This window comes from Ixodes scapularis, unplaced genomic scaffold, assembly GCF_016920785.2.
Source record: "Ixodes scapularis isolate PalLabHiFi unplaced genomic scaffold, ASM1692078v2 PGA_scaffold1__304_contigs__length_218370807, whole genome shotgun sequence".
Lineage (NCBI taxonomy): Eukaryota > Metazoa > Arthropoda > Arachnida > Ixodida > Ixodidae > Ixodes > Ixodes scapularis.
This window is the reverse complement of record NW_024609846.1, coordinates 127,393,718-127,421,500: the sequence shown is the minus strand read 5'-3', so window position 1 is coordinate 127,421,500 and position 27,783 is coordinate 127,393,718. Positions and strand designations below refer to the sequence as shown.

The 27,783-nt window shown below is 46.5% G+C and overlaps 1 protein-coding gene across 1 annotated transcript; it reads left to right on the top strand.

Moving 5' to 3' along the window:
* Window positions 1-2,340: 2,340 nt before the first annotated feature.
* On the top strand, window positions 2,341-20,815 carry LOC8039325 (NECAP-like protein CG9132). Its single transcript, XM_002413304.4, has 7 exons — window positions 2,341-2,467; window positions 3,102-3,202; window positions 3,310-3,414; window positions 6,715-6,796; window positions 9,425-9,536; window positions 16,980-17,323; window positions 20,183-20,815. Exons 1-7 carry the CDS (start codon window positions 2,382-2,384, stop codon window positions 20,244-20,246), a joined length of 894 nt encoding a protein of 297 aa, XP_002413349.3. The 5' UTR covers window positions 2,341-2,381; the 3' UTR covers window positions 20,247-20,815.
* The last annotated feature ends 6,968 nt before the right edge of the window (window positions 20,816-27,783 follow it).

Below are 27,783 nucleotides of genomic sequence, written 5' to 3'. Positions count from 1 at the left end.
GAATGGAGTAAAGAGGGGGAAAAAAAGTTTAGATTCCGATGGAATCAAACGTAAGTTGTCGTTCTTGATCATAGTGGAGGATATAAATCACGATTTGGCTTTCTGCAAGCTCATCAATTATGCCCGCCAATTTTTTTTTTTTCTTTTTAGATTAAGAAGAAACGTTTTAATTTTTGGGTGATTTTTCTGGTGTGTACGTCAACGAGAAAAGTCTACTTTATATCCATCTTTCCCTTTTCCTAAACACGAACGGGGTCCTCCTTCATTTTCGCCGATTGACAAGGGATCTGCGAAACATCAGTGGTTGAGAACCACTGCTTTAGATTCTTAATATTAGTACTATTAATAATAGTATTAATACTAATATTAGGACTAACACTAAGAGGATTGAAATATTTTCTGTACACTGGGCCCAAACCACAACGCTAATAGCTTTTTCATTTTCTTTTTCTACCCACGGCTGTTTGAAATGGGTTCGAGCAGGTTCGAGCGACTGCGGTTTTCAGCTCTTGTCATCATGATTTAAAAATAAAAAATGTATTAATGGCCTTTAGCCATTAATACATTTAATTAATTTAATTTAATTAATTTAATTATACAGCGGCGCCTTCCAGGGCACCGTCGAGGCCAGCGGGTCGGTTTAGAGTTTTGTTTTTAGACCGAAAACTGAACGAACAGAAAGAAATATATAAAATAAATTGCATTTTATTTTCATGGTGCGGTGAAGACGTTTTGTTGAAATTACTGTTAGCGAACAAAGTTCCATATTTGTATTTTTGTATTAATGAGAGCCCCCCACCATGTCCCCTCCCCCGAAACAGCCGCAACTAGGCAGGGCGAATACTGTCCGGCGGTGCCCAAGAGATACCACGCGTACGAGCACCACCCCCCGGTTGGTTTGACCCCCCACTCAAAGACAAGTTGGTACGCCACTGCCCAAGATAAAGAGACTTCAAGCGCTTCTAAAGCCCCTTGATGTTTTAAAAGTAGCGCAAGGTGCGTCGATGCACGAGACACGTGCAGCCTTTGGGAAGATCATGGCGGCACAGCGCAGCACTGAGCTAGATTTCAAACGCCGTGTTCTTCTCAGAAGTGGCACGCGGCATGTGGGCATGTGTCTTGAGCTTTTCCACAATAATGAATGGCGCCACTTTTCCCAGGATAAGACAGCTAAGCGCCAAAAGTGTATGTCGGCACCATTACGCGCGCCACGCTCGGTTTCAAACGGGGAAATTTAGCGAAAATTTCCTTTCTAAATTTAGCGAGGAATTGGTATTGAGGTCACGGGACGTCAATTTCCCCGCTAAATTTAGCGAAAACATTTCCCGCCAAATTTAGCGGGAAAACTTCACCCTCGTGACGTCATCATGGGAAACGTCCCATAATGCAAAGCGCGGTTACGCTGGCGCCGACGCCGCTCAACTCGAAAACGGGCGCCTAAAGCCACTAAAGCTACGAAAAGTCTCACACCGAAGAGTGCCCCCCACCCTCCCCCCCATGCTCCATTTACAACGGTCAGCAACGGTGGCCTACACACACACGCCGCGCACCTTAAGGGGTATTCACACGAGGGCGAAATCCCGGGGATTTCTCCCTCGTGTGAATACCCCTTAAGCACCGAAACGACCCACACCGAAATGTCCGGATCCCTCGAGTTTCTGCTCGCCGGCCAATCAAAGGTCCACGTTCTGCGCTACGTTACGTTGGCTGCGCTCGACCTCGGTGACGCAGCCAACGGCACGACGCGGCGGAAAGCATGAGGCATGCCTTCGCCGTGGTTTAGCCAGTTTGGCGGCGCTCGCGCGCCCGAGGTGCGCGATACGTTAAGCTGGCACTATCGGAGATAACCGCACTATCGGAGGTAGAAAGCTCGTTCCGTCGGCGGGACGACTAAAGCTTCCCTCTGTCGTTTTCACATGAATGCTCTCATCGTGGGTACAAATGAAACAAAAATTCTAAAATATCCGCCGCGGTTCTGGGTGATGAAAGTTTACGCCCAGCGGAATGAGTGCTGTGCACGAGTGGTTGTGTTCCGAGAGCGTTTGGCGCCTACACCCATTCAGCGTAGGTAAATCGGTGTGACTTCGTGACTTCATTACTTCTTCCTTTCCCACTAAATGTTCAGACGTCACGCGTGTCGCTGAAAAACAACACAGGTACCACATGTTTTGCAATGAGGAAACACAAAAGGGGCTCAAAGGCGTTCCGCAACACCCGACCGACGTCGGTGGTGGCCTTGCCCACACCGTGGCCTTGCCGCAGCACTGGCGACCTTGTCACGCTATAATTCGAATCTCGCGGGCAACCACCCATCATCATTGCCGATTTCGTCCGCAAGGCGCTCCGCAGTCGCGCCAGGCGTCACTGCCATCGCCGACAGTATGGAAGACTACGAGAGCATTTTGCTGGTTAAAAACGAAGTCTACGTTTATAAAATCCCTCCTAGGGCGACGAACAGAGGCTACAGGTGAGTCCGAGGTTATCGTTTCTCTACTTAGCGTCCTAATACCCCTTCGTGCGAACCGTACGGAATAGTTACAAGGACGTCGCGCTGACTGCCGTCGATCATGAGTAGTTGTGGGAGTATTTTTGTTGGCTTTGGCGGAGCAAATCAGGTTTACCTCACTAGTAAGTCGAGTAGTGTGCGACCGAATGGTGGGATTCTGTAGTGTGGGATGCCCTTCAGCGTCGAGTGAAGGTAGATCGCGAGCGAAACTGACGAGGATGGCATTGACAAAAAAACGTTTCACGGCCGTGCCTCCTGTTTGTCCGGAAACTCAATTTCCGACGACGCCTCCTACTCCTACTATCCTTTCTAACAGTTTCCTCAACCCTTAATCAATAACAACGCACCCTAGACCTCGCCCAATTTAAGATGGGATCGCTGCTTCGTGCTCCTCATAGTATATTCTTTCGCGCGTGTCTTATTAGAACCCTTCGGCCGCATCAGCCCACTTTTATTTTTTTCGAATCGGTTACCTCATTGAGTACGTTTACGCGGTCTATTCAAACTTACACTGATTCACATAGACTTGGTTTTGTGCACTCATTGAATAAGTACTCCGCTTTCTATTCACTCTGATGACCGCCTTTGAGTGCAGGGCCGCCGACTGGAAATTGGATGCCCCAGAATGGACTGGTCGCATGCGGTTGGTGACCAAAGGAAAAGACTGCACATTGAAGCTCGAAGACAAAATTTCTGGTATGTGCCAACCCCGCATAGTCATCATTCATCTCCGTCACTGAGATGTGTTCCTTCCTTCAGGTGGTGAATTTTCGTGGCATTGTTTCTTTTTTGTACCTATCCAGGTGAACTCTTTGCAAAGTGCCCCATCGACAAGTACCCAGGCATTGCTGTGGAAGCGGTGGTGGACTCCAGCCGTTACTTTGTCATTCGGCTTCAGGATGATTCTGGTACTTGACCTTTTTAAAGACGTTAGCAGGTGGTCACTAACTCCTCACGCCACCACAGAAGGTGCTTGAAGAATGAAAAGTGTGACGTCATGACAACCTTGACCCACTGTGTTCCTGAAAATTCACACAAAATCGTGTCAGTGTACAACTTGTGGTGTAGGCTAGTTCACATTTGCAGCATTTCAGGGTGTGCCAACAATGGCTTTGAAGATATACAGGTGAAAAATAGGACGCATAGTGCTATACTTCGTTCACCTCTAAGCTGGCAGTGCAATGGGAGCTACATGCTTACGGGACCAATTAACTGCCTCCCTTTCATCACCTGACCTCGCCATTGGCGTAGCCAAGGAGGAGGCTTATGGGGCTGAACCCCCCCTCCCCCCCCCCCACCCCCCCCCGAAATCCAACCAACCCTATAATATACACATTAATTCTAAACCCCCCTTCCCCCCTCCGCACCCCAACACACTCGTGTCTTAACGCGTGCCACGAATGTGGACAACTTGGTGCATACGCGCGGCACTAAAAGGGAACGATAAATAAATCTGATAGGCACATGGTTTGTTGATTAGAGTGGAAACAAGTTTATTTATTGTTTGGTTAGAAGCGAATGCAGTCCTCTACTACCTCCAGCAGTCTCGGTAGGTCTCGGTGTACCTGGAACCCCTCGCAAATATTTTTCAGACGGTTCTGAAGGCACGGAGTGGTTTTTCGCACCCGCTTCACTCGGGGTTTGCCTTTCCGGGCTTTAGTCAGTGCCGTGGCAACAAGCACCTGATCTTTCTGTAGGCATTCAATCAGCCTCCAGACGCTTGGATGAGTGTGGCTGACAAGCTTTTGGGAACCCATTGTTTCGTCCTTTGCAGGGTTTGTTCGTTCGGTCTTCATCTTGAAGAGTGGCGTTGTACATATTTCACCGTTCCAGGCAAAACTTTGGTCGTATGTGCAATCAAAGTAGTTCAGCAGGTCGCCTGTGTCACTGGTAGACTTTTCTCTGATGTAGATTAGCCTTTTGAGCGCAAGCTGTGGTGGAACGAACGCCAGCCCATCCAACATCCCGCACAGCTTTCTAAATTGGTCGTTAGTCTTTTACTTCTCCAAAAGGCCCAACTCCTGTACCTGCAAAGTATTTAAAAATATTTGCAACTTTATGGTTTGTATAATACAGTTTTGCTTAATTTTCCATTTAAGATCACCATGAGTTCAAATACATTTATGATGCACAATGACAGAAACAATTTCATTTTCTTAGCTATCCACTTCAAATATTTAAACTGCAAGAAAACCTATGCATTAGTGAAGAGACATTGTGCCTAACCTTTATGTGCTCGTTTAGCGTGACATAAGCACAGTGAATAAGTGAAGTCACCCCTTGGGTTCAAAAACGTCGGTTGACGAAGTTTCTTGGATGTGGCACGGGGTACTCCAGCACATCTTGAGTCAACCAAGCTTGATCTTATCTGCTCAACCTTCTGTGCCTGTAATTGCTTATTTGTTGGTACCATTGCATGAAATGTGGTACCAGTTCTCCTAAAAAAGGTGCAATGTCGATCGCATCCACGCTTTATCCCAGGCCATGTTTCGTTCGGGTAGCCAAAAAAAAAAAAGTGAGCTTTTATTCGGTGAGCTTCTATCCAATGAGCTTTTGTCCGGTTACCCCCCAAGTCATAAACATTGCAGCCGCCTTCAGTACCCCCCCCCCCCCCCCCCCCCTTTTCCGAAAAAAATTCCTGGACAGAGTACTGGGCCCTGCCTCTGCACAAGGGTATGGACGGCGGAAGCGTGGTCTCGTGGCAAAAGGTAGACGTATGACTGGTCAAGTAAGCACTTAGCTTCCTCTGAACTGTCAGCTTACGAGTGAACAAAGCATAGTGTGTTCACCTTTTTGCACTGTTTATCCTCAACGGTCACCATGTATGGGCTAGCCCAAGCCTACACCTTGCTGCTGCAGAACGAGTCTTCTCTGGCCACCTGCTAGAAACAATAAAAAGCCTGTGCCTGTGAGGTAAGGTGAAGTGCAGGCTAGTACTTTATGCCGACTATACCTTTTGCAGTCGTTTGCCTAATAATTTATTTCATAAATGATCTGGGAACAAAGTCGGCTAGTGAGGTGGGTCAGCCTGAAGCTTTCCGAGTTATTGATGAAATGATTGCTGCAGATCTTCTACTTTTTCTTTAGCGGTCATGGTGAACCATCGAGGTTAATCAAGATAAGAGGATTTAGCGTATTAGAGTCGAGTGACGTGTAGTAAAATATAATCATCCACCCTGTCTTTCATTCAGCTCTTGTCTATGTTTCTCGGGAATCTTTCTGGAACTGCCTCGTGAGAAATGCGTCTAACTTCTCTGGTGACATTTTTGCCCTTTGTGTTTAATTGTAATGGTTCATGACTCAACCATTTTCTTTGCCCAAGGCAGCTCATTTCTTCCTTTATGACAGTTGGGCATAACTTTACTTAATGCTGAGTGCCATTGACCAGATATGTGTGACTAGAATGCACATTCCTCGCCAGGAGAGCAAGTGGTGCTGCCATTGTCAGTCGTAACGGCAACTGAAAAACACTATTGGGACTGATTCTGTCCTTGGGTCATGATAACAATATGTGATGGGGTCATGGCTGATCACGTGAGGCCATTGCTGCTCAAACGTTTTACTCTTTTGCTTGTAGTTGAAACAAAATAATTGCTACACCTGGTCAGCAATGTGCTAACTGGCAAAGCATACACTTACCATCCTATCTATTTTTCTTGATAGATGAGGTAGGAAGTTTATGCTGTTGCCAACATTTTTACCTTTTCTCAACACTGAAGTAGATGTCCTGCAATCACTGATGCATCAATTATTGCTTACTAAAGTTGTGGTTGCTTCCTGTCATATTTTAGGCAGTTGGTCACTCGCTCTTCACATGTTACGCTGGCCGCGTTTGTTTTTTAAATTTTTGCGAGCTAGCAAGTTGACATGATGACATCGCTGAAAGCTTTTCTAAATGGTTCTGTGCCATCCAAAGAAGCTTTGTGTTGCTGAACATGAATTTAACTTTAATGAAATGAACCACTGTATCACAATTGTGACAATTAAGAAAAAGTTGGGTCTGATTGCTTCTCTGCTTGGACTTGTTTTTCTATCGTGGCACAGTCTGTTTGAAGGTTTGTTTTTGCTAGGCATGTGGCGCCATTACAGAACACATACTTCAGAATTACCTTAAAATAGCCAAATTACTTTTAAAAACGTGCCATTTCCAATGGGCATCTACCAGATCCGTAAACGTTGAAACCACTTTCTTCAATGTTTCCGTGCAGGTCGAGCGGCATTCATTGGCATTGGCTTTGCTGACCGAGGGGATTCGTTTGATCTCAACGTCGCACTCCAGGACCACTTCAAGTATGATACCTTCTTGCACTTTCTAGATTTCAATGCCCAACCTGAAAGCATGCTTGACCGGTGCTCAAAAATGGAAAAGGGCAGATACTATGCCAACTGCCATGAGCAATGGATAAAGAGGTTTGACCCTTGAAATAGGGTATCTTTTTATAGGTGTGGCTAACCCAGTATGATATATTGCTGATCCTGCATTAAGATGTTCTAAGTCGGCCCTTTTTGGCACTGTACTTTCGTAACTGGACCTGAATCTTTGTGCAAGCCTAGTTTTTGAAGCGATTCATTTCTTGTTCTATATGGCAGCTGCAGGTGGCTAAAGGCCTGTACAAACAGGCTACTACAACAGTCGTCAGGCCACACGACTCCTGCAAAAATCGTCAAAATTGAACCGTCCGGCAGTCGTCGGTCGAATGTCTGTTTGGACGCCGGCCAACCCAAATTCACGACTTTCCTCCTCGCCTTCTCCACTTTTCTTTAACGTCAGTGCTCGTCAGACTTAACGTCATATGCCACCTGCCAATGGTGTTCCTGATGCTCGTCTATCTCCCACGGCTCACGAAGTCGCCGACCTTGCTACCGCCGTCACCTCGACAGGAAGGCCGAAGAGGTCCGGCTTCGGGTGAATTTGGGAGATTCCTGCGTCGAAGCGTGCATTTCGGCCGCCCCAACTCGGCTTTTTTTCGTCAAAATCTATGCTTGTAGCTCGAAAAAAAAAAAAAGAAGTGAGGTGCGCCACTGTGAGAGTTCTAGTTGTATGTACAAAGACTGAGAACTTAAAGGGGCCCTACAAGGACTTTTTTACTGGTTTTTAATTTGCACCAAACCTGAGTGCACTAATGAAACTTTTCTTTTCTCGAATTTTGCTTTATTTTAAAAGTTATAGGCAAATTAAAATTACAAAAACAAGCAAAAAATAACCTCCTTCATGACGTCCTTGGTTGCTTGTGTGGCCATGAACTAGAGGAGGGGTAGTGAGCTCAGCGAGCGCTCACGGCTGCAGCACTCCGTGTCGACGGCTCGAGAGGGCGCCACTAAAGCATGTTCTGGATGGGCTCGGGCAGCCAGGGCGGCTCGCAATGCATTTGCTGCGCGATTAAACACTAATTCGGCATGACACTTCATCGGCCACAAACGACAGCAAACACGGGATAAAGATCAGTTCAGATTGGGAGCCACTTCACGCTGCCATACCGCCAAACGGCCATACGCAAGCAAAACCTGCTCGCCGAAGGCCTTCGGAACACTTGGAACCGGTCGGATCCTGAGTCCGTTTACGACCGCAGCGCCACTGCATACACCCGGGACCTTTCTATGCTCGCTGCTCATCGGTGTCTGATCCCACTACACCTTTCTAGTGTGCGCCGCCTTTTCCACCGCTTGGTGGTGGGTATGTCGACGGGTCATTTCTTGTTTCCGTACTTTATAAACATCATTTGTTTCTTTTCTGATCTAAAATACTGAACAGAAACTACTTTTATAAATAATTGAAACGGTTCGCGCCACTTATATTTTGTATTTTTGACTAAAAGGAAGCTTTTAGCGGCTCTGACCAGTAGTAAGCCCGGGACCAAAGACGTCGCATTTTGCGTGCTTTCGGTACCGCGGGTCGCCCCCGTCGGTGAAGGAGGTTTCCGCGTCGTCCGGTTAAAATATGACGCACTGACATTTAGTTACTCCCTTCGTGCCCGCTGGCTTGCCCGAACCCCAAGAGACATGGAAACCGCAAAAAAGGTAGACACTTAAATATGATTGCAGGGCCCCTTTAAGAATACATAATTTATTTTATTAAATTCCAAACCAACCAGGTTTGTTTGTCTATATGAAGTACGTTAGGAACAAGAGCCGCGGAAATCCGATCCAATTTACAGAACTGCTGGAAGATGACACGACCTTAAACACGACACGCGCTCGCCTGGCTTGCCCCCTCACACTCGAGTCTTCCCTTTCTCGTTTTCGGGACTTCCAAAGCGGCAGAGGCCTTGAGCGATTGACTGACAGCCAACAGAGCGTGTGAGTGGCTCTCTGGACCCACGTGTTGAGCAGAGCAAGGCCGCCTTGGGGGTAGCGAGGGGGAGATTTGACGGGGGGAAGTTTCCCCCCGCATATTTGACAGGGGGAAATTTCCCCCGATGGCCAGAAGTGGAGTGCCGCACGATTTGCCGGAGTCGTGAGTTTTGTAGTATCCTGTTTGGACGTCCCTTAGGATTGTAAGGTGCATCAAGAAAGGATCCCCGAGAAAACCTTTCATAAGTAGTATATCTTTCCAGCTTTTTCTGCAGCTTTACATTCTTTTGAGCATAGTGATGTGCAACAGAAGCAGAAAGTATGTGGCACTGTTCTCATCTGGCTCTGTAAGTTCGTCAGATCCAAACAAAACAGCGGTTTTGTCGGGTGCTGTGCGGTCGTGTGATGCGAAACATGCTTTGACACGTTTCTTTGCCGGCGCTGTCGTCGCCGCAGTCTCTCACCACAGCAAAATTTTGACCATCTGTGGCATCTGCCGTTGAAGTCTGTTCTTGTGTGTGCCTGTCTGTACGAGTTTGAGACTGTTTTAGAGCGTCCGTGCTAACCGAATAGTGTATCACCGTTTTGTTAGTGCATGCATACACTAACCTTAAGACTTTTTTTCAGGTGGCTCGAAAAAAGTGAGGAGCTTGAAAAGGGTGGCACCGATCCCGATCAGCCCCAGTTGGACCTGAGCTTTAAGGAGGGCCAGACGATAAAAATCAACATGAACATCGGAGTGAGTTGGCACTATGCTCATACCTTACAAATTTTGGCCACCGTATGACAGGCAGAGGTGTGTTCTAATGGCACTGCAGGCCCCTTGTTTGTCCATGTAGCATTTATTATCTGACACTACAGTGGGTAAGCCTGTGTAAGCATAATATGACATGCATTAGAAAGAAAAGAAAACGAGTGGATGAGTGGTTGTTAGGTCCAAGAGCAAAAATGTAGAGGGGGCTAATGATAGGGTGGGCTTCACAACTTTGCACTAGTGCACATGCTTCAGGCTTCAACGTCGTACACCAGTGCGTGTGTGTCAAGCTTCTTTACTATGCACCAACCTGCTGGGAGAAGCTACTGATATGGGAGAGCGTGTAGGTTAGCTATAGTCAATGACAGGTTAAGAATTCAAGGGAAGCTCCTCCCACCTATTTTCACTTTAGTGGAACAAAGGCTGGAGAGAAGGCGACCTCCTCCCCGGCGTTCGCTCTGCTAAAGTGGAAACAAGTGGGAGGAGCTTCCCACAAACTCTTAAAGGGGCCCTCCGGAGCGTTCTGCGATGATCTATTTATGGCGGTAACTCAATCTACAGGTCCTAAGGATCCTAAAAATCATAAAATTACGGTCATGCGCGGCGGATTTCCCTATTAAAATTGCTATCAAAGTCCCCGGCACGCCCCCCTTTCTGAGATGATCCCGGAAAACGGGAGGGGCATCTCTTTACGCGTCAACCAATAGGATTCCGGCGTCACTGCGCGTCACCAACGCGGCCGACCGCCGACCCGCGAAGGAATCTCTCGAACAGGCGCGGACCGTCGTCAAGGGGCCCGGACTTTGTGCTCGGCAATTGTCGTTCGTCGCACCTCACCGTCGCATTCCACAGATGGCAAGGAAAATTTTGACTCGATGACGTGGAAGGATCGCAAAGCTGGCTTCGGAGTCGGGATCCACGGGAGGAAGGAACACATGTCCCACAAACAAGCCTGCAGACGCCCCGGGAAGCAGACGAGCCGACGCATCACCCCCTAGGAACAAGCTTGCGGGGAGAAAACATAGTTCGCTCGTTTTGGAGCGATAATTGCGGACTACGTTTCCCGCACCACAATCAGTTTGCGTTTTTCTCAAACTCTAATTAACAACAAGCTTAAAACGTGTTGCAATAATAACGTTCGCATTCACCGCGAGATGCAGCATTTCCATTGGTCAAGTTTTAGCGATGGGCAGGGAATGGGGGACTGTCTTCCAAGAGAAAATAGTCCCGATATATTCCATCTGCCGTCTGGTTAATAAACGGTTTTGTAATCTAAAACTTTGTATACATATTAACTTGCACCTACTACGCAATATAACAACATAAACAGACGATCGCAGAAAGCTCCGGAGGGCCCCTTTAACTTGTCACTGACGATAGGTAAGGTCAGAACTCTAAAAAGGGTGCTTGATATGTCTTTGCTTATTTTTCAAATATTTTAGAAGTAGGCGGGCGCTTACGTGTCATGGGTAGAGCCCTGCACGGATAACGGTTCGATTATCCACTTCTGATCCACATCCGCATACTTTATATCCGTATCCGAACCGCATCCGCAAAATGTGGAACCGCATCCAACTCACAATCCAGGCATTTATTGCATATCGTAACATTAAGCATGAATGGAAAAAATATAGCACGTTTTAAGCTGTTTGCTCATTTTTGTACAAAGAAATCTTGGGGACACCATTCAAAGGGGGTGCCATTTTGTCATTATCAGTTTCATCCTATTTATATTAAAAGCAATCAGCCTTTTCGAGACACTGTGCGTTGAAGGAAAAATGATGTCGGCTATGTGATCGTCCTAGGAGTCCGCAACACTCTGCCCAGAAAACCGCACAAAAAAAAAATGTATATATATATATATATTCTTTTGCTTTGTAATATCTATTTTATGCCGACGTGTACTTTCGAAACAAAACATAAAGGTTAAATAGGGCATACTAAATTATGAGGTTTTAGTTCGGTCAAACAATTAAAAAGTAAGAGAAGTTCATAATCGTCTGGCTAAGATTCCCTGGCGTCTTAGGTGAACGAATATGAACTACCAGACTTTTTGGCTAGGTCTCTAAGCATAGAAAAAAGAAACACACAGGCAGTTTATGGGCTGCCTATGTGCGTGCACTGTTAATATTGAAACTTTACAAACCGTGGCGCCACAGGGTCGCGCTCGCTCTCGAGGCATTCCTTTTGTTTTTGGAATCATGACCACACTACTTGTGACTTGTACATTTGAGGTCTTCTTTGCCCGGAGAAATTTTCCGCTCTTTCCCTGCCAGTGTACTAGCTTTCTCGGGATGATAGATGCCCTGCAATATTTACTGTTTCTATAAATGGCAGTTTTGACGAGAGGAAACGCACTAACTGAAGCAGTCTTCAGTGAGAATCAGATCTTAGGATACCGATAGTTTCTTCAAAGCGCATTTTGTGGAAATACATTTCGTGGACAACTTTTCATGGACATCCATTTCATAGACACACGGTTCGTCGAACCTGTACATTTTGTGGGGACATGCCCCTGCGACGTTTTGTCGAAAACGCATTTCTTTACTAAGCCGCTAAAAGCTAGCGGGCGATTCACTAAGGCGAGCTTAACCAAACCATGCCCCCCTCCCCCCTGTAATCCAGGCGAGACGCAAAAAGTTTGTTACGAAAATAGCAGGGTTGTGTGAGACGAAAGGTCTCAGGCTTTTCAATGAAACAAACACGAGAAGCCTTTCGATCGAATGTCGCATGTCGACGAAACAATCTGTAGATGAAACTTCAGTCAACAAACTGAATGCCACCGGGCAAAAATTTAGATCCGGATCCGCGGATATCCGCATCCGCAGCCTTTGACATCCGATCTGCAATCCGCCGAAATTTGTCTAAATTTTATCCGCATCCACCCGTTTACTGCGGATATCCGCGGATAATCCGCGGATATGCAGGGCTCTAATTGTCAAGATGCAGTTGAGCTGGTGTATGTTGATCGTGATGTTAAAATCCTGAGACTGGGAAGGAAACTTGAAAGAAAAAGTGTAAGAAGTCACAGAAATAAGGGGACAGAAAAACGTCTCAAACTCAGCAACCATATTTTATTCCGTCCACAGCTTTTTTAACCACCTCCCAAGGTCACCGCGAGTGCACACCGATACGCTTTTCTTTTTCCAGTACAGTTGAACCTCGATTTTACAAAACCCAATTTTACGAATTTCTTGATTTAACGAAAAAATTCAGGTTCCCCGCGCAGCCTATGCGCGAGGTCTTTTTTTCTCAATTTTACGAAGTTTCCGATTTAACGAAATAATTAGCAGGTCCCGATGACTTCGTTAAATCGAGGTTCAATTGTAAAACCACAAAGAAGACCTTCTTTACCTCAAGAGTTCACCATTGTACTCTGTAAGGACGTTCTGAACAAAACACAAAAGAACAACAGCAGGCTCTGAATTTATGTTAGAGAAGCTCTCTGTAAAGCCCAATTGACACTCATAGTATTTACTATCAAAGTTGTATGGATGGAATGTGGTACTTTTTTTTGCGACTTCAACGCCGACATACATGTTGCATTTTCCACTTTTGTTTGCATCTTTTTTTTCACATTCTGCCCCACTTAACGTGGCTCTCCATGCTGTTCAGGAAAGTAAGACACCGAGGGGGATTATTTTCCTTGCAGGGAACTAAGATTTTATGTCGGCCTTTAAGCCTAATTTCTTCCCGCAGCAATCGATAGAAAAGTCGAAATTAAGGTAGAGTTAAAACAAGCTCAGAAAAATTAGTCGGAACGAACTACCGTAATATCCCGAGTCATCGCCCACCCCCCTAGCCGGAAATTCGTTAAAAAAGTGGGGTGGGCCATGTCTCGGTGGGTGAGCACAAACACTTGAAAAAAAAAGCGGAAAAAACCGCCTATTTTTCTCTGCGTATCTAGCGCTGATGCACAAGAGATACATCAAACTCAAAACTCGATTTAGTTTCATTGTTTTATAGAAAAAATGCTCAAGAAAGAATATTTTACTATAGCGAAGTCCGTTGCTTGCATACGCGCTAGAAACACCGCCGATCTGCATATAGCGCGAACGTTTGTTCCGTGAAAGAATGTCACCATTATGTTCTCCTAGTTAGTAAAAAAAAAGAAAGAAAAGTCTTCAAGAAAATAGAAAAACCGACCAGGCGCAACGAGCGAGCGAGCGGACCAAAGAAGCGACCCAGAGCAATGCTGGGAAAGCGGGAAAGCCGGCGGTCGCGTTGGCAAATACTTTGGCGTCGGGCCAAGTCGGGCGCCTTGTCAATTGCAAGCTCTTGCGCAACTTGTTTGGTGCGTACATACGTGCGTCCGTGCACGGCGGGCTATCAATGCACGGTTGGGACACTCTGCAAACGACTGTGTAGGACGTTCCAGCAAAGCTTTATTTACGCTTTGGCTTTGCCTAAAATATTGCACAACCGCGGTCGCGACGGGCGGGAAGAAGGAGCGGGTTCGCGGTGGCCTTACTTTGGCGGAGACAGACTTTGACCTAACACTCCGCGGTTACGTTAACAAACTCTTATTTTGTTATCTCCATCGTTTTCGCACGGATACACGACCACTTTGGGGTCGCTCACGGAGGAAATGTGTAAACAAAAAGAAGTGTCTTTCCCTCCTTCGTTTTACTTTGTCATGGACGTCCTCCAACCGTAAGGTCCGCGACCGCGTCATTCGGGTAGGATGAGTGTTCGCGGATCGCAGAGTCCGCGCTGGGGTATTTGAAGGGGTGGGCGATGACTCGGTGTTTTTTCTGTTTTTTCGGAAATCGATATTGGCCCAAAAAACGAGGTGGGCGATGGCTCGGGGATGGGCGATGACTCGGGATATTACGGTAATTCATCAGTGTTGCATGTGAGCGGGCACCAAGAAGAAATAGACCAGTGCTGGCCCTCCTAACAGTGAGGGGAGGCAAACAAGGCCTTGGTGGAATTTTGAATGTCACCTAAAAAGACAAATGCGGGCCAGGCTTTGGGCTCGAGTGCCACATCAGAGTTTGACTAAAGGCCCGTTCACACTCTTGCGACCGAGTACGACTGAGAGAGACGAGATTTCTTACAACTTCTTAAATGTTTTTAGAATGAGGGAACATACTGACATTGTGGCGCCATCTATGCGGTGACCCTGGAACTGCATTTCACAAGAGCGAAGGTTTTGCGGGATTTTCGAGGTCAAATGTGCGTAATACCCATAGAAAGGCTCGTTTATAACATTGTCAAAAGTTTTTCGAGCCAAGAAAGAAAGGATAATTCTCGAGAAATAAAAAAAAATATGCCGGACCGCCGAGTTTACACTGCTCCCCAATAGATGGCGCCAGTGTGTTTTCTGGTTTAACAAGTTTTAAGGAACCCAGGTTTAAGAGGTCGCAAGAGTGTGAACGGGCCTTAAAGGGACACTGACAGGGTATTTATGCTCGCCGAGGTTTTTAGTTGTACGTGACATATGAGAGCTCAACTACCCAGAACAGAATTTGCGGCTCGAAATTCGGTTTCTTTCCGCTTGAAAACCGCCGATCAAGAACTGGCCGGTTCGAGTCTCGCTCACTCTCTTTTCCGCGGTCACGGGCCGTTTTCTAAGGTATCGATGCGACCACCAAATTTAATCAAACTCGTGGGTCACTGAAGGCACACACTCAATATTAAAAATAGAAAAAAATAGAAAACCCATTTTTTGTGGCTTCTAAAAAGCTGCAAATATGTTGATTGAAAAAAAAGTTCCACAGACAACCGGAAGCATTCTGTGCATGCGTCGTTTCGCGTATCGTGGGACTCGCAGGGACTGCGATTGCAGCGGACGACGGGCGTGGTACCTCTATTTCAGAACTGTCGTTCGCGGTACCGGCGAATTTTGTCTGCTTTTAAAAGAGAAATTTGGGACTGGTCAAAAGAATTGTTATTCATCCCGTACGACACGCCCGACCACCAAGCCGATTTGCACGAAGACGTCGCCGAGCCGTCGCTCTTGTGGCTGAAGACATCGCTCGCGCAAACGTCAAGCGCGACGTGTCTACTTCGAGTGGAATATGCACGCGTACGATTTCTTTACCAGGTGAGAATGTCGCCAATGTGTGGTGCATCCCGACTTCGACCCGGGAGTGCTTTTGCTAGAGGAAAATCGGCAGCAAACTTTCCAACTTACAGTTTATCGGCTGAATTATTACTAAGGAAAAAGATACCGCACTTTCGATATGCCCCAGTAGCTCAGTGGGAAAGACGTCCCCTTTCACGCCCAGTAGAGCCGAATTCGATCCCCCGTGAAACGTTTTTTTTTTTTTTTTCTAAATATTTTCTGATGTCTACATTTTTTTTTTTTTTTACAATTATTACTGAAGAAAAAAAAAAAAATGTTGTGGACGACACGTCGCTGAATTAGATGGTATGGGATATCCTTTTTGACACCTGCGAACTCAATGTAATCACTTTCCACAAAATGCAAGGAGCATATAAATCAGGTAGCGTCCGCTTTCCGAGGTGCCGGTAAATGGTCTACAGGAATTGCAGCCAGCCATTGGTCCCGATCCCGTTGATCTTTCGGAAGCTCTGTCGCACAATGCCACTTCTGTTTCGGACGCGGGACATGTGAGCCAGCTCTTCACGCAACATCTTGGGTGATTTCTTTTCGGAGCCGATCAAAATTCACCACGGGCACTCACTACTTATCTCCAACTCCTCAATGTACAAAACAACTCATCTTGGAGTAGAGAACAACGAGCGGAACATACATAACTGCAAAAGAATCCCACGGCGAGCAGTTCCCATACGCCGCATGTCGTCTGCTACCGGGAAAGGGAAAAAAAAAAAAAAAAAGCACGGTCGGGTGTAGCCACGTGACTTCCGCCACACACTCTCTTCTCTCCACTTCTCCGACCTCCATCGGGTTTCGGTTTCGGTTTCGAGCAGTTGCGTCTTTTGGTTTTATTAAAAAAATACGCTACTCTGTTGCAAAATATTAATTGGGTAGTCCTCCGACACCATAATAAAGCGCCTGGCAAGAAATTAAAAAAAATTTTGGGGGGTGTCAGTGTCCCTTTAAGACTCGTGTTCGGTCAGTGAAGACACGGGTCTGAGCTGAACGCTGATGCAGCACTCATGCTCAATTCATGTCTGTGATGCCTATACTCCGCGACAACTTTTCTTGGCAATGCAGTGGAAGGTACAGGCCCGCATCCCCTCTCCCATTTTGAGTGTGTGCCGGCTCTCCTGGGGAGAGGAGGAGAGCCGGCACACACTCAAAATGGGAGAGGGGATGCGGGCCTGTACCTTCCACTGCATTGCCAAGAAAAGTTGTCGCAGAGTATAGCGTTGGCCTGGCTCAATCTCTGCCATAAGAGCCTCCCGGGCGGGTAGGCCGGGAGTACAGTAGGTCGTGCGTTCCTCTGTCCAGCTGTCATGTCTCGTTGAGAGTTCCTTTCTTTTGCCCCCGCGCAGAAGAAGTCGAGCTCGGGCAAGCCGAAGCCGAAGCCATCGCTGGTGGGGACGGGGGGCCTAGGCCTGTTGCCCCCTCCCCCCGGGGGGGTCAAGGTGCCCCCCTCGGCGCCCCTTGGCAGCGGGGCGAGGCCCCCCCCGTGTAGCCCCGCCGCCGCGCAGCCCTCTCCGGCCCCCCACGGGGTGCAGCAGCATGGGTTGGCCAATCTGCTGGACCTGAGCCCCCCCAAGGAAGGAGCGGCGCCGTCCGTGGCACTCGTCGCCGGGGACGCGGCAGTGGACAACGGAGCGCCGGTGGCGGCGACCTCCTCCGTCGACCCCTGGGGGGACTTCGCAAGTGCAGCGGGGTGAGTGGCAGTTACGGTGCATGGAATGTGTCTACGACCGGTGCGTGGTGCGACGTTGAAGAGAGCAAGAGGGTGAAGTAGTTGATCACTCGCCGTCACCTCCGAGGTCGCCTTTGTCACGTGCTACAAGCGGTTCTACTTCAAGTGCCGGCGTTCCTTTCGGCGGCGTGGGTGGCGCTGCACGCTTTGCAAAAGGCCTACTGTGTAGCTGGGGCCCGCGTGCTGTGTCGTTAAACGTTGCGAACCCAGTGATCGGTCATAGAAATGCCGGCAAAGGAAGCGAGCGAATGCGGGGTGTCTCGTCGTCCCGTCTCGCGTCTGCTCCGACTTCCATCGACTGTCTAGCTGCAGAACAACCTACGGCAAAATGGGCGTCTGTCACGTTCGTCTGTGCCGCAGCGCCACCGCCGGGATCGCAGCGAGCAACGGCACAGCGCTTTTATTATGTCGTCGGGCAGAAATCGAGGGGCCGCCAGTTGCTCCGGGCAACATGGTTGCAGCAGCCCATCCAGTGCTCGTCACCCTGTTAAACTGGCAAACATTTACTGGGGCGGGAAACAGCGGAGTTTCCAGATTGGATGTTGAAGAACCGTGGTGCTACGGACACTGTCTAGCACAGTGGTTCTCAGATGGGGGTTCGCAGATGCCCTGAAGTCCCCGAAGGCCTCTTTGGGGTCTCTGAAGCAGTAGGCTTCGACCGTCGCTTGAGCCAAGCGCTAAAACTTGTGTTTTGGGGATGCTGGCAGCCCCATGAAGCTAAACAGATGAAACTAGAGCCACTAAATGAGCTACGCTTGAAGTGTCGGCGCTGCATTCCCTGACCTGCTAGGGGGCGCTGCCATCTCGGTGCCTAGTGCACCGAGATGGCAGCGCAGGTATGCGCTGCCATCTCATTTTCCCTAGCAGGTATGTTATAATCACAAGGTGATTATAACATGGGAAGGAAAGGCGACAGGGAAAATAGAGATAAGACGAGGCCTTAGGCAGGGGTGCCCGTTATCGCCTTTGCTGTTTATGTTGTATCTGAGAGGATTGGAGGATAGACTAGAGAAGAGTGGGCTTGGGTTCAACCTTTCTTACAGTAAGCTAGGCCAAAAAATTCAGCAATCCTTACCGGGATTGATGTATGCGGATGATATTGTACTAATGGCTAACAACAGGACAGAGTTGCAGGAATTAATGAGCATCTGTGGTAGGGAAGGAGAGGAATTAGGTTTAGAATTCAGTAGCGAAAAATCGGCAGTCATGATTTTTATTGAGGATGAAGTTGAGAGACTGAAGATACAGAATATTACAGTTGAGAGAGCTAATAAATACAAGTATCTAGGAGTATGGATATGTGATGGTGCAGAATATCTCAGAGACCATGAAAAGTATATAATAGGTAAGGGCAACAGAAATGCAGCTGTAATGAAAAATAGAGCACTTTGGAATTACAACAGGTATGAGGTGGTGAGAGAGATTTGGAAAGGGGTCATGGTGCCTGGCTTGACTTTTGGAAACGCAGTGCTATGCATGAAATCCGAAGTGCATGCGAAACTAGAAATAAAACAGCGCAGAGTAGGTAGACTGGCTTTGGGGGCGCATTGCAAAACGCCAAACCAGGGAGTACAAGGAGACATGGAATGGGCATCATTTGAGAGCAGGGAAGCGGTGAGCAAGGTAGAATTTGAGGATAGGTTGAGGCTAATGGATGGGGAGCAATGGGCACGAAAGGTTTTCAGCTATTTATACATGAGGAGTGTAGACACAAAGTGGAGACAGCGCACTAGGAAATTAAGAGGAAGGTTTTTGGGCTATAGCGAAGATACGGAAGAGCAAGTCTCAGTTAAGAAGAAAGTTAAGGCCACAGAAAGAGATCGGTGGCTAGAGGGAATGCAGACAAAGACTGCTCTGGAAAGCTATAGATTAAACAAAAGAGTTATTGCCAAAGAAAGCATTTATGACAATTCTAGGGGAAGCTTATTGCTGTTTGAGGCAAGAACGGGTGTTCTGCGAACCAGAACATACAGAGTGAAGTACCAGGAAATTGATACAGTGTGCACTGCTTGTGGAGAGGAGGACGAGACGGCTGAGCACTTGATACTCTACTGTAAAGGGCTTCACCCTATGCCTACCGAAGACAACATAGATTTAATAAAGTCATTGGGTTTTAGAGACAGCGAAGGGAGAGTGGATTTCAAGACTGTAGAGATTACCAAGCAAAGATTAAGTGAATGGTGGCAGAAATCGAGAGAAAACTAGGTATTTTCTTAATCACTGATGGCAAGGGGGTTTCATAGCCTCACTTTCTTTGCACTGCGGAGTGAATATAGATTTCACATTTAAATATTCTAAGCTTAAATGGTAAAACAAAATGGCTAGGTGGTGTAAGCTACCGCCCGATCCAAAGGGCTCAGCCGTATTCATCCATCCATCCATCCATCCTAGTGCGAAGCAGACGCAACTGTCGATCGTCACGGTTATAACATGCAACTTCCTGTTTCAACATTCCTGGAGGACGGAAGAGCACTCCCTGCAATCTTGGATAAAGCTTCAGATAACTGGCAATCATGATTTTAAGACACAATATTGCTGAAGTGTCGTTACTCTGAAGCATAGCTTATTTCATGGCTCTTGACGAAACCATGTGCACTGAGCGAGTGGGTTGATTATTCCCTATTTTAGGGCTGCAAAGCTTGTTTGCACGCATTTAGTCTCCCTCATTTACCCCTTTTGTCATTGCAATCGTTCAATATTGCCCACTCCCCCTCGATCCATAAGGGTCCTTGAGACATTGGCGGTTGAGAACCACTGGTTTAGCATGTAGAAATTTCACGGGGCAATAAGCTCAAAAGCGCGCATCTTTTTTCCACGCAGGCCACCCAGCAACTTTGCCCCGCCCGTGCAGCCGAGTCCGGGGGGTGCCTGGATTCAGTTTTAAGGCAACATGCTAATTTTCTTCTTTTCGTTTTTCTTTTGGCTGTTTCCCCTTCGTCGAAACTCGTTTTTTGTTTTCGTTTTGAGAGCTGGGAGTCATGACACATTCCAATTTCTTCTGTTCCTTTCAAGTTGGCCCTAACATCTGAGAAAAAAAAAAAAAAAATTTGAGGTTTAAAAAAAAAGATTTTTGTACATACGCTATAAATATTTATAATATATGTTTTGTTGCATTCTTCTTTGTAGCAGTTTTAGGAGTCCAACTCTGCAGCGAGCGTCGCGAAGAATGTGATACGCGCCACAACACGGTTGTTAATTCCAGTCTTCGGTATTTCGCTAGGCATTGTGATTGGTTGGCGACCCAGACATTTCGGGGTCGACACTTCGAAAGCCCACTGTACTTACGTGTGCTAAAGGAAGAAAGAAAAGGGAGAGAATAAAAAAAGGTGCACTGTTGTGCCTGCATCTGACTTATCAATGTTACCTGTTGCAATAGTAAATGTAACTGATGCATCGACATGTTCTGTGTAGCGTGTGTGTACGGAATTAAAATGCCTTGAATCGCAAATGCTATCCAGTTGTGTACATTATTTTCTTTATCAAGATGCAGAGCCCAATGGAAGGTGTCTAGAGTGCGTGTAAGCCTGCGCAAGAGTTATTTGTTACTCCAATGCCTGAAATATCAGGTAATTGACGCATGATATAAGCTAAACATGCAAACACGCTAACGGAACTGATCCATCAGTTCTAAAAAAGATTGCTTCGGTAAACGAGAACTCTAGCTGTAGTAGGACCATTACACGTGAGTACTACACAATTTTAATGCGATAGCGTAAAGGAGCTTGTCGCAAGAAAGCCGGCGTCGATGGTGTTGTGACCAGAAAATCCTGATTGGTCGATTGGGTCACGACGTCGCAGCCACATGACCTCGCGCGGGAATTTTGAACAACCCACAACACTGCGCGAGACATGACGTCACGCGTGTAATGAAGGTGATCAAAAAAACATGACGTAATGCGAAATAAAGGTTGCCACATGTCTCAAATGATTTCACTTTATAGAGTAATCCAATTGCCTTAAAAAAAAACCCGAAAAGAAAAAAGTTTTTTTTGGAAACAGTTTGGTTGGGACATGCACGTCAAAAATTTATTTCTATGCAAAAAAAATTCTTTAGAGCAATATTGATGGCGCAAGATTTAAATTCTGCGTGCAAAGTTTATGACGTCACGGAATGGTCATACGCATTTTCCACCTCAACGTGATGGTCAAGCCGATCCACCTCTCCCGAAATGCGGAGAGAGACAAGTGGAAAGGAGGTGACTACCGACTAAATTGCGTCTCGCGCCTTCATTATTGCTCTAAAAAACTTTTTTTTCCACCTAAAATTAATTTTTTACGTGTGTGTTTCTGCCAGACAGTTAAATAAAACATTTGAGGTGGGACTCAAACTTACTACCCTTCGGTTGCAAGCCAGACACGCTATTTATCCATGCAAGCCATGCAAGGCATGCTTGTGCAGCTTGGGAACAGGCAGGAGTTCATATGGTTGTATGTTTGCTATTGCGCTCTTCTCTTAAAGGCTAAGCTTAAGCATCCTGTAACTTTTAGTATTCATTTTGGGCGTTTACAATTGAGGACCGTAAGCATCATTGTTACTTAACTGCGAACTTGCAGGAAACACAGTGGGGCAGGTACTGGTGGTCTATTTACCGATCAGCAGTGTTGGGAAGTGTTTTAAGTATATTGTACTTAAAGTACTGCTTTAAGTAGGTTCAGACAACTTGTACTTACCTTGGAGTACATGCTCTGAATATGTACTGGTACTTTACTCTTAAGTATTTATTCTTGTACTTTCTGAGGATAGTACAACTCCCGACTTCAGGGTACACTCTACAAATTTGGTTTTGTTAAATTGGCAACAAAATTATGCTTTGTCAACAAATAAGGGCCTTATAAGTTGCTTTAAATGGTCAGCGAGAGTAATACAACTACCCTGTGGCAACTTAACTTTATCCAATATTTGCCACCATTTTCAAATATAGCTGATGCAACCCCGATTACCCCTTTGGTAAAAAAAAAGGCTGCATTTAGGAATAGACTGGCATCAGGTACTTTACTTTAAGAGTACATTGTACTTGTATATTTTACTTGAAGTGCATTGTGTCCGGGGCACTTGCTACTTTACTTGAAAGACATAACCTGACATTTACTTTGTGCTTTATTTACTTCAGGTACTTTTAAGATGTACTTTACCCAACACTGCCAATCATTAATAAATTGTGAAACGTGATCATGAAACATTACTCCCTATGTAAAACTAGTGCCAGCTTGTTTCTTTTAGGTGCTGTTCAAACTGGGTGCTTTATCTCGTAAATCCCAACTGTAGTACTCAATTTCGCCTTAGGATGTACCGCAGCGGACGTTGCGAGCCACGTAGTTCAATCCAGTTACAGCTGCTTGTTCACTGCCGCTTTGCTGCGGCCTGCTGCTTCACCAGGAGATGCATAAAAGCAGTGATTTAGTCGAGTTTCTCTCGCCGCTCACACTGGAGGCATGGAACAGCGGTCACAATCAATGCTTTTGTGTTGCTCGGTCCTCGCGCCGCTCACGCTTCTTCGCCCCCAGCCACTGTGACCGCCATTCAGTGCCACCAGGCTCTATACGCCTCGCAAGTGCCCTCCCAAATACTTTTCCTTCCTTTCGTGTGCGGCAAGACCCCTCACTCTTTAACGGCGTCGGCGGGTTGGCGCAGTTAACGTCGTCTGCTTTACGTCTGCTAGTCAAAGCGATGGCTGCTTTACCTTTCCTGTGTCTGTCAGAGATTCACCGCCTTTTCGCTGGCGAGAGTCACCGTTGCCTCGGCAAACAAGGAGATAACAAGAGGAAGAAAATGACCTCTTAATCTAAAATTGAGGTCAGCTATCAAAGTATAATACGGGAAGGGTTCACAAGGGTCGCGCGGGCATATTCCATTCAGCACGCCAGCCGTTCGTGGGCAGAAGGTCTCCGAGTCGCGGAGTGCCTGCTAGGCCTAACTGCCGATCTCGCTTGGTCGCGTTCGGCGGAATCGTGGTCGTTGGAGCTTTTCCCGGGTGTTTGTAGATCCAGCGTTCTTGTTCGTCGTGGTCTGTTTCAAGTACTTTTTAGTTTTTTCTTGGTGCTTGAAGTCGGGACGCGTGAGAAGCGCACGTAGAAAAATAAATGTCCGTGGGTCGTCGGGACCGCGACACTGTCGGCCATGCTGATTTGATCGTAAGAAGTGCGTAAGACAGCTTCGGAGCTGTCGTAGGATTTCGTCGTAACCTGTGCTAAACTTACAAAAATTTTGTTTCATGAATACGAATTTGTTCTTAAGGTTTGTCTTACGCACATTTTTGGCGTAAGATCGTTTCGTGAATCTGGCCTCTGCACTTCCGAAAGTCGCAGGAAATGTAAGACAGATGCAGACGACGTTGCGAGCAGACGACACTGCAAAGGAGCAGACGACGCTCAGATAGGGGGTCGCGATCAGCCAATCAGGGCTCGGCGTTCTGACGTCACCGCTTCCCCCTGCGCAAGAAGCAGATGAACTTGCCCTCCGCATACCATTCAGTGCAAACGCAATCTGGCACTCCGTGCTTGACGCATCACTTTACGCTCCCCACGTCACTCTGCCCAACTGGAAGGTTGCACGACACCCTCCGAAGGTAGAGGCTTATGGGGCTTCAGTACCTCCACCCAAACCCAGCCGACCCTATAATATTCACATGCATTTTTACCTCCCCTCCCTCCTTTGCTCCACACTCGAGTCATATGGACATCCCAGCACCTTAGCGCCCCCCCTGAAAAAAAATTCCTGGCTTCCGGAGATCAGTATGTATGTTAGGATAAATCTTGTGCATGTTTTTTTTTAAATTTTATTTTATTTTTTAATGCGAAAGCATTAACTGGTCTCATGGAGCGAGCCGACGTCATCAGCTGTGAAACCGCGCCAAACAGCTCTTAAATCCTTCTCCAAGTCAAGCCAGCTCCCAGCTATGAAACCACGTGCAAAGCTAGCCAACAGCACCTTTTACACCTCGGTCCCATTGGCTGGCGTGTGTCGACCAAGCTCCCATTTGCCGGACACACAGCGCCAGTCAGCGCGCCTACACGTGGAGAGCAAGAATGATATACATGCTTTCATATTCACAACTCGTAAGAGGCGCTTAGGTGTACCTCGAGCCTTTTTAAAAATAAAGTTGAGTTTCTTGGTTTTTGTAAAATATAAATTCTGATTGCTTCGGAGTGTGTGTTTCTTGTACACCGGTTTTACGAGTGTCTGGGAATTTTAAAAAGTTATGCGCCTGAAGACATGCAATACGATTATATGCTGTACTTTTTCAGGTTCTTTGTGTGCAACTTAAGTGGTGCCTAGCTCCAAGCTTCCAACAGTATTTTCTTAATTTCAAAAGTCTCCTTAAAAAAAAAAAAAAAGAAAAAAAAGAGAACATTTGTAAGTTAGAATTAAAAAAAAAGGTTCGAGGTACACCTAAGTACTTCTTATGAGTTGTGAATGCAAAAGCATGCACATCCTTCTTTTGCTCCCTTATTTCGTCTGCAGCGTATTTGCGTCGACGGCAGAGCGGCGCGCTCTGACGGCGAGGAGAGAGCGCCTCTCCTCGGCCGCTTTGACCTTGGACGTTTCGTGTGTGCACGCTGACGGACATGCAGCGCCATAGGGTGGCCGGTCATTGAAACTGACGCACAGTGTAAGTTTCAACGACTGGCCACCTTATGGCACTGCGTGGCCGACCAATGGGGGCCTCGTCGGCGCGTGCCAGCCAATGGGACCGAAGCTGAAAATCCAACAGCTTTACTTTGTTCCTTTGGGATCGGGGAATTTTGGTGCCGTTGGCTAGCTTTGCACATGGATTCATAGCTCGGAGCTGGTTTCACTTGCAGACGTTTGGCGCGGTTGCAAAGCATGATGACGTTGGCTCGCTCCATGAGACAGTTAACGATTTCGCATTAAAATAACGTTATATAAACTCTGAGACAAGGAGAAATAAAATAATGTTTCTGTCGTCTAGTCCGTTATTTTATTCTGTCTTAGTGCTTAGATTATGCTTTCTAACCAGCTCGCCTGCATACTTTCGCACCTTAAAAAAGACAATTCACTTGTCGACTAAGCAACTGTTTAATGCCATACTACCTGGGCCGGCTGATTAGAAACATTCCTAGCAAAAACCATGCCAAGTGTCTGAGCAGCTTGCTAGAAACCGAAACAAACCTGCCAAGGTTACAGTGTGCAAATACCCAAGACTCAACTTCATGTGCCACTCCGCTCTTGCGCTAGCTTTGGCAGTGCTTTCTTTCGCACAGTTTTAGCTAAGGCTTTGTTTCTAGCAAGCCAGCCCAGGTGTCACAGGCTGTAAGATGACCACCACTTTGAGCCGGTGACCGTAGATATGCGAAGATGGGCCTCTTCTTTTCCGTTGCAACATTTGTCGGGGAGTGGAGTGCAGATGCCAAAATGTCGCAAAGTACACAAAAGGAACGGAGAAGTGTACGACACTCTCGGAGCCAGGATTCTAAGAGGAACTTTCCAGATATATCTGAATGCCAGTGATGGAAGCAGCACTTGACCTTTTGAAGCAGGTTCTGTAGCAGGAAAAATATTCGTTTGGAGCAGCCACTGACACTCTTGGAGCAGATACCAACATATGTTAACACATCGCTTGAAAAAAAAAAAAAAAAGAAACGATTGCATTGCGAAACGAATTTATCGTCGATAATGACCGAGGGTTCCACTTTGATACTGGAGCGTATTACTTTTATTACCTTTTGGGATAAGATATATAAAGGGAGCGAAAGTAACACGGAGCTTTCTCTTTAAAAATAAGGCTCTTGTCAGGGTAGGTTTCATTTACAATGGGTGTTAAAATTGGTCGAAAAATGAATCATAGTGCTACACTTCAGTTGAGATAAAGCCTCACTTCCCTCCTCCTTTTACACTCAAATGTTTATTCAGCCTGTAAATGTAATTGTTGTAAAATGCCAGCAAAAACCTAGATATCTGCTAGAACGTCTATCAACAAAAATGCATACCCCAAGTTTTATGAACTTGGCAAACTCGAGACTTTAATATCCATAAATTGCAACAACAACCAAACAAATATTATGAAAGTCCACACTTGTGGTTAACATGTGACACTGCTCTTCAGCAGCGTTGGAAGCAGAGTTGAGTCAAAGTTTACTGCCCTTTCGATCGACAGCTGCACAGACTACCTTGACTGCCACATTTCTTCAAATATAGACCCACATTTTTTCTCTTGGCACATTTTTTTCTTTTCTTAAATTACACTATAGGCTCGCGATAATGCAAACTCGGATATTTTTTACTTCTGGATAATTCAAACAAATTTCAAAATGTTAGTTGTTCCGCTATGTTTTTGATGTATTCATAAGTCGCTTAATCCGAACGGCGTTTTCGTGTAATTCATATACTTTTTGTTCTCGCGGACCTGTTGAGCGCGCTTCTTTCCGAGCACCGGTGCAGTGCAGAGAGGCAACATTCGCGGAGCTTGCTAACCGCCACGGGTGTTGCTTTTTCGCAGTACACCGGTGCTCGATGAGAAGCGCACTTAAAGGGGCTCAAGCAGAGCAGAGCTTTGAAGCACCACAGCATTTCTTAATGCAAAAAAGTGAAACAAACGTTCCTATACCTACCACGTGAGCTATGAAAACGGGCACCACACGGAAATTTCCATAGCAACTTACGCGGACGTTGTGACGTGGCGGCATGACATGGGTTCACGTCACAGCGTCCGCACAAGTTGCTATGAAAACTGCCGCGTGGTGCCCGGTTTCATCGCTCATGTGTGCCCTGCTTCCACATTAAACAGCCTCTTGGCCTGATGAACAAACAATTTTGTTTTGAGTTGTCATACGCTGTCTAAACAGTTTGCAATAAACAACATTTTTGAGGGATAAATAAACTTATGTCGTACATTTCACGAATGTTTCATGTGTGGCATACCTACTTACGATCAGTGGGCCTATGTAAAGGAGCTCATCGAATATCTGCTTTGTATTTGTAGCCATTCATATGGCAAATGATAATTTTATCTTTCATCAAATTTAGATGAATTTCTGATAATTCAAACAAAATGTGTGGCTTCCTGGAGTTTGTCTACTGTACAAGTCAACCTACAATCAAGACCAAAGAACAAGGTACTGAGCATGATTTCGGAGCATACCACGCTCACCCATGCGTTCCCCCATGTCGGCCACTACTCCTATGGTCGGTTACAGGGTAAGAAAAGCATACGAGTGAAAGGAGGCCTGGGGAGGAGGAAGCAAACGGAATGCTGGAGAGGAGAGGAAGAAACACCCCCCTCTCTCCAGCATTTCACCCGCTTTTTTTCCCTCGAAAACTTTTCTTAACTTGTAACTGACTGTAGCACTCCAATGCAAGCGGTGAAGCTCAACACGTGCGCTCTGGTGAGAGACAGCGAAGTTTGACGCAAGCGGAGCAAGTGCCACGGTAGCAGACACAATAATCAAACAGTCCCATCAGG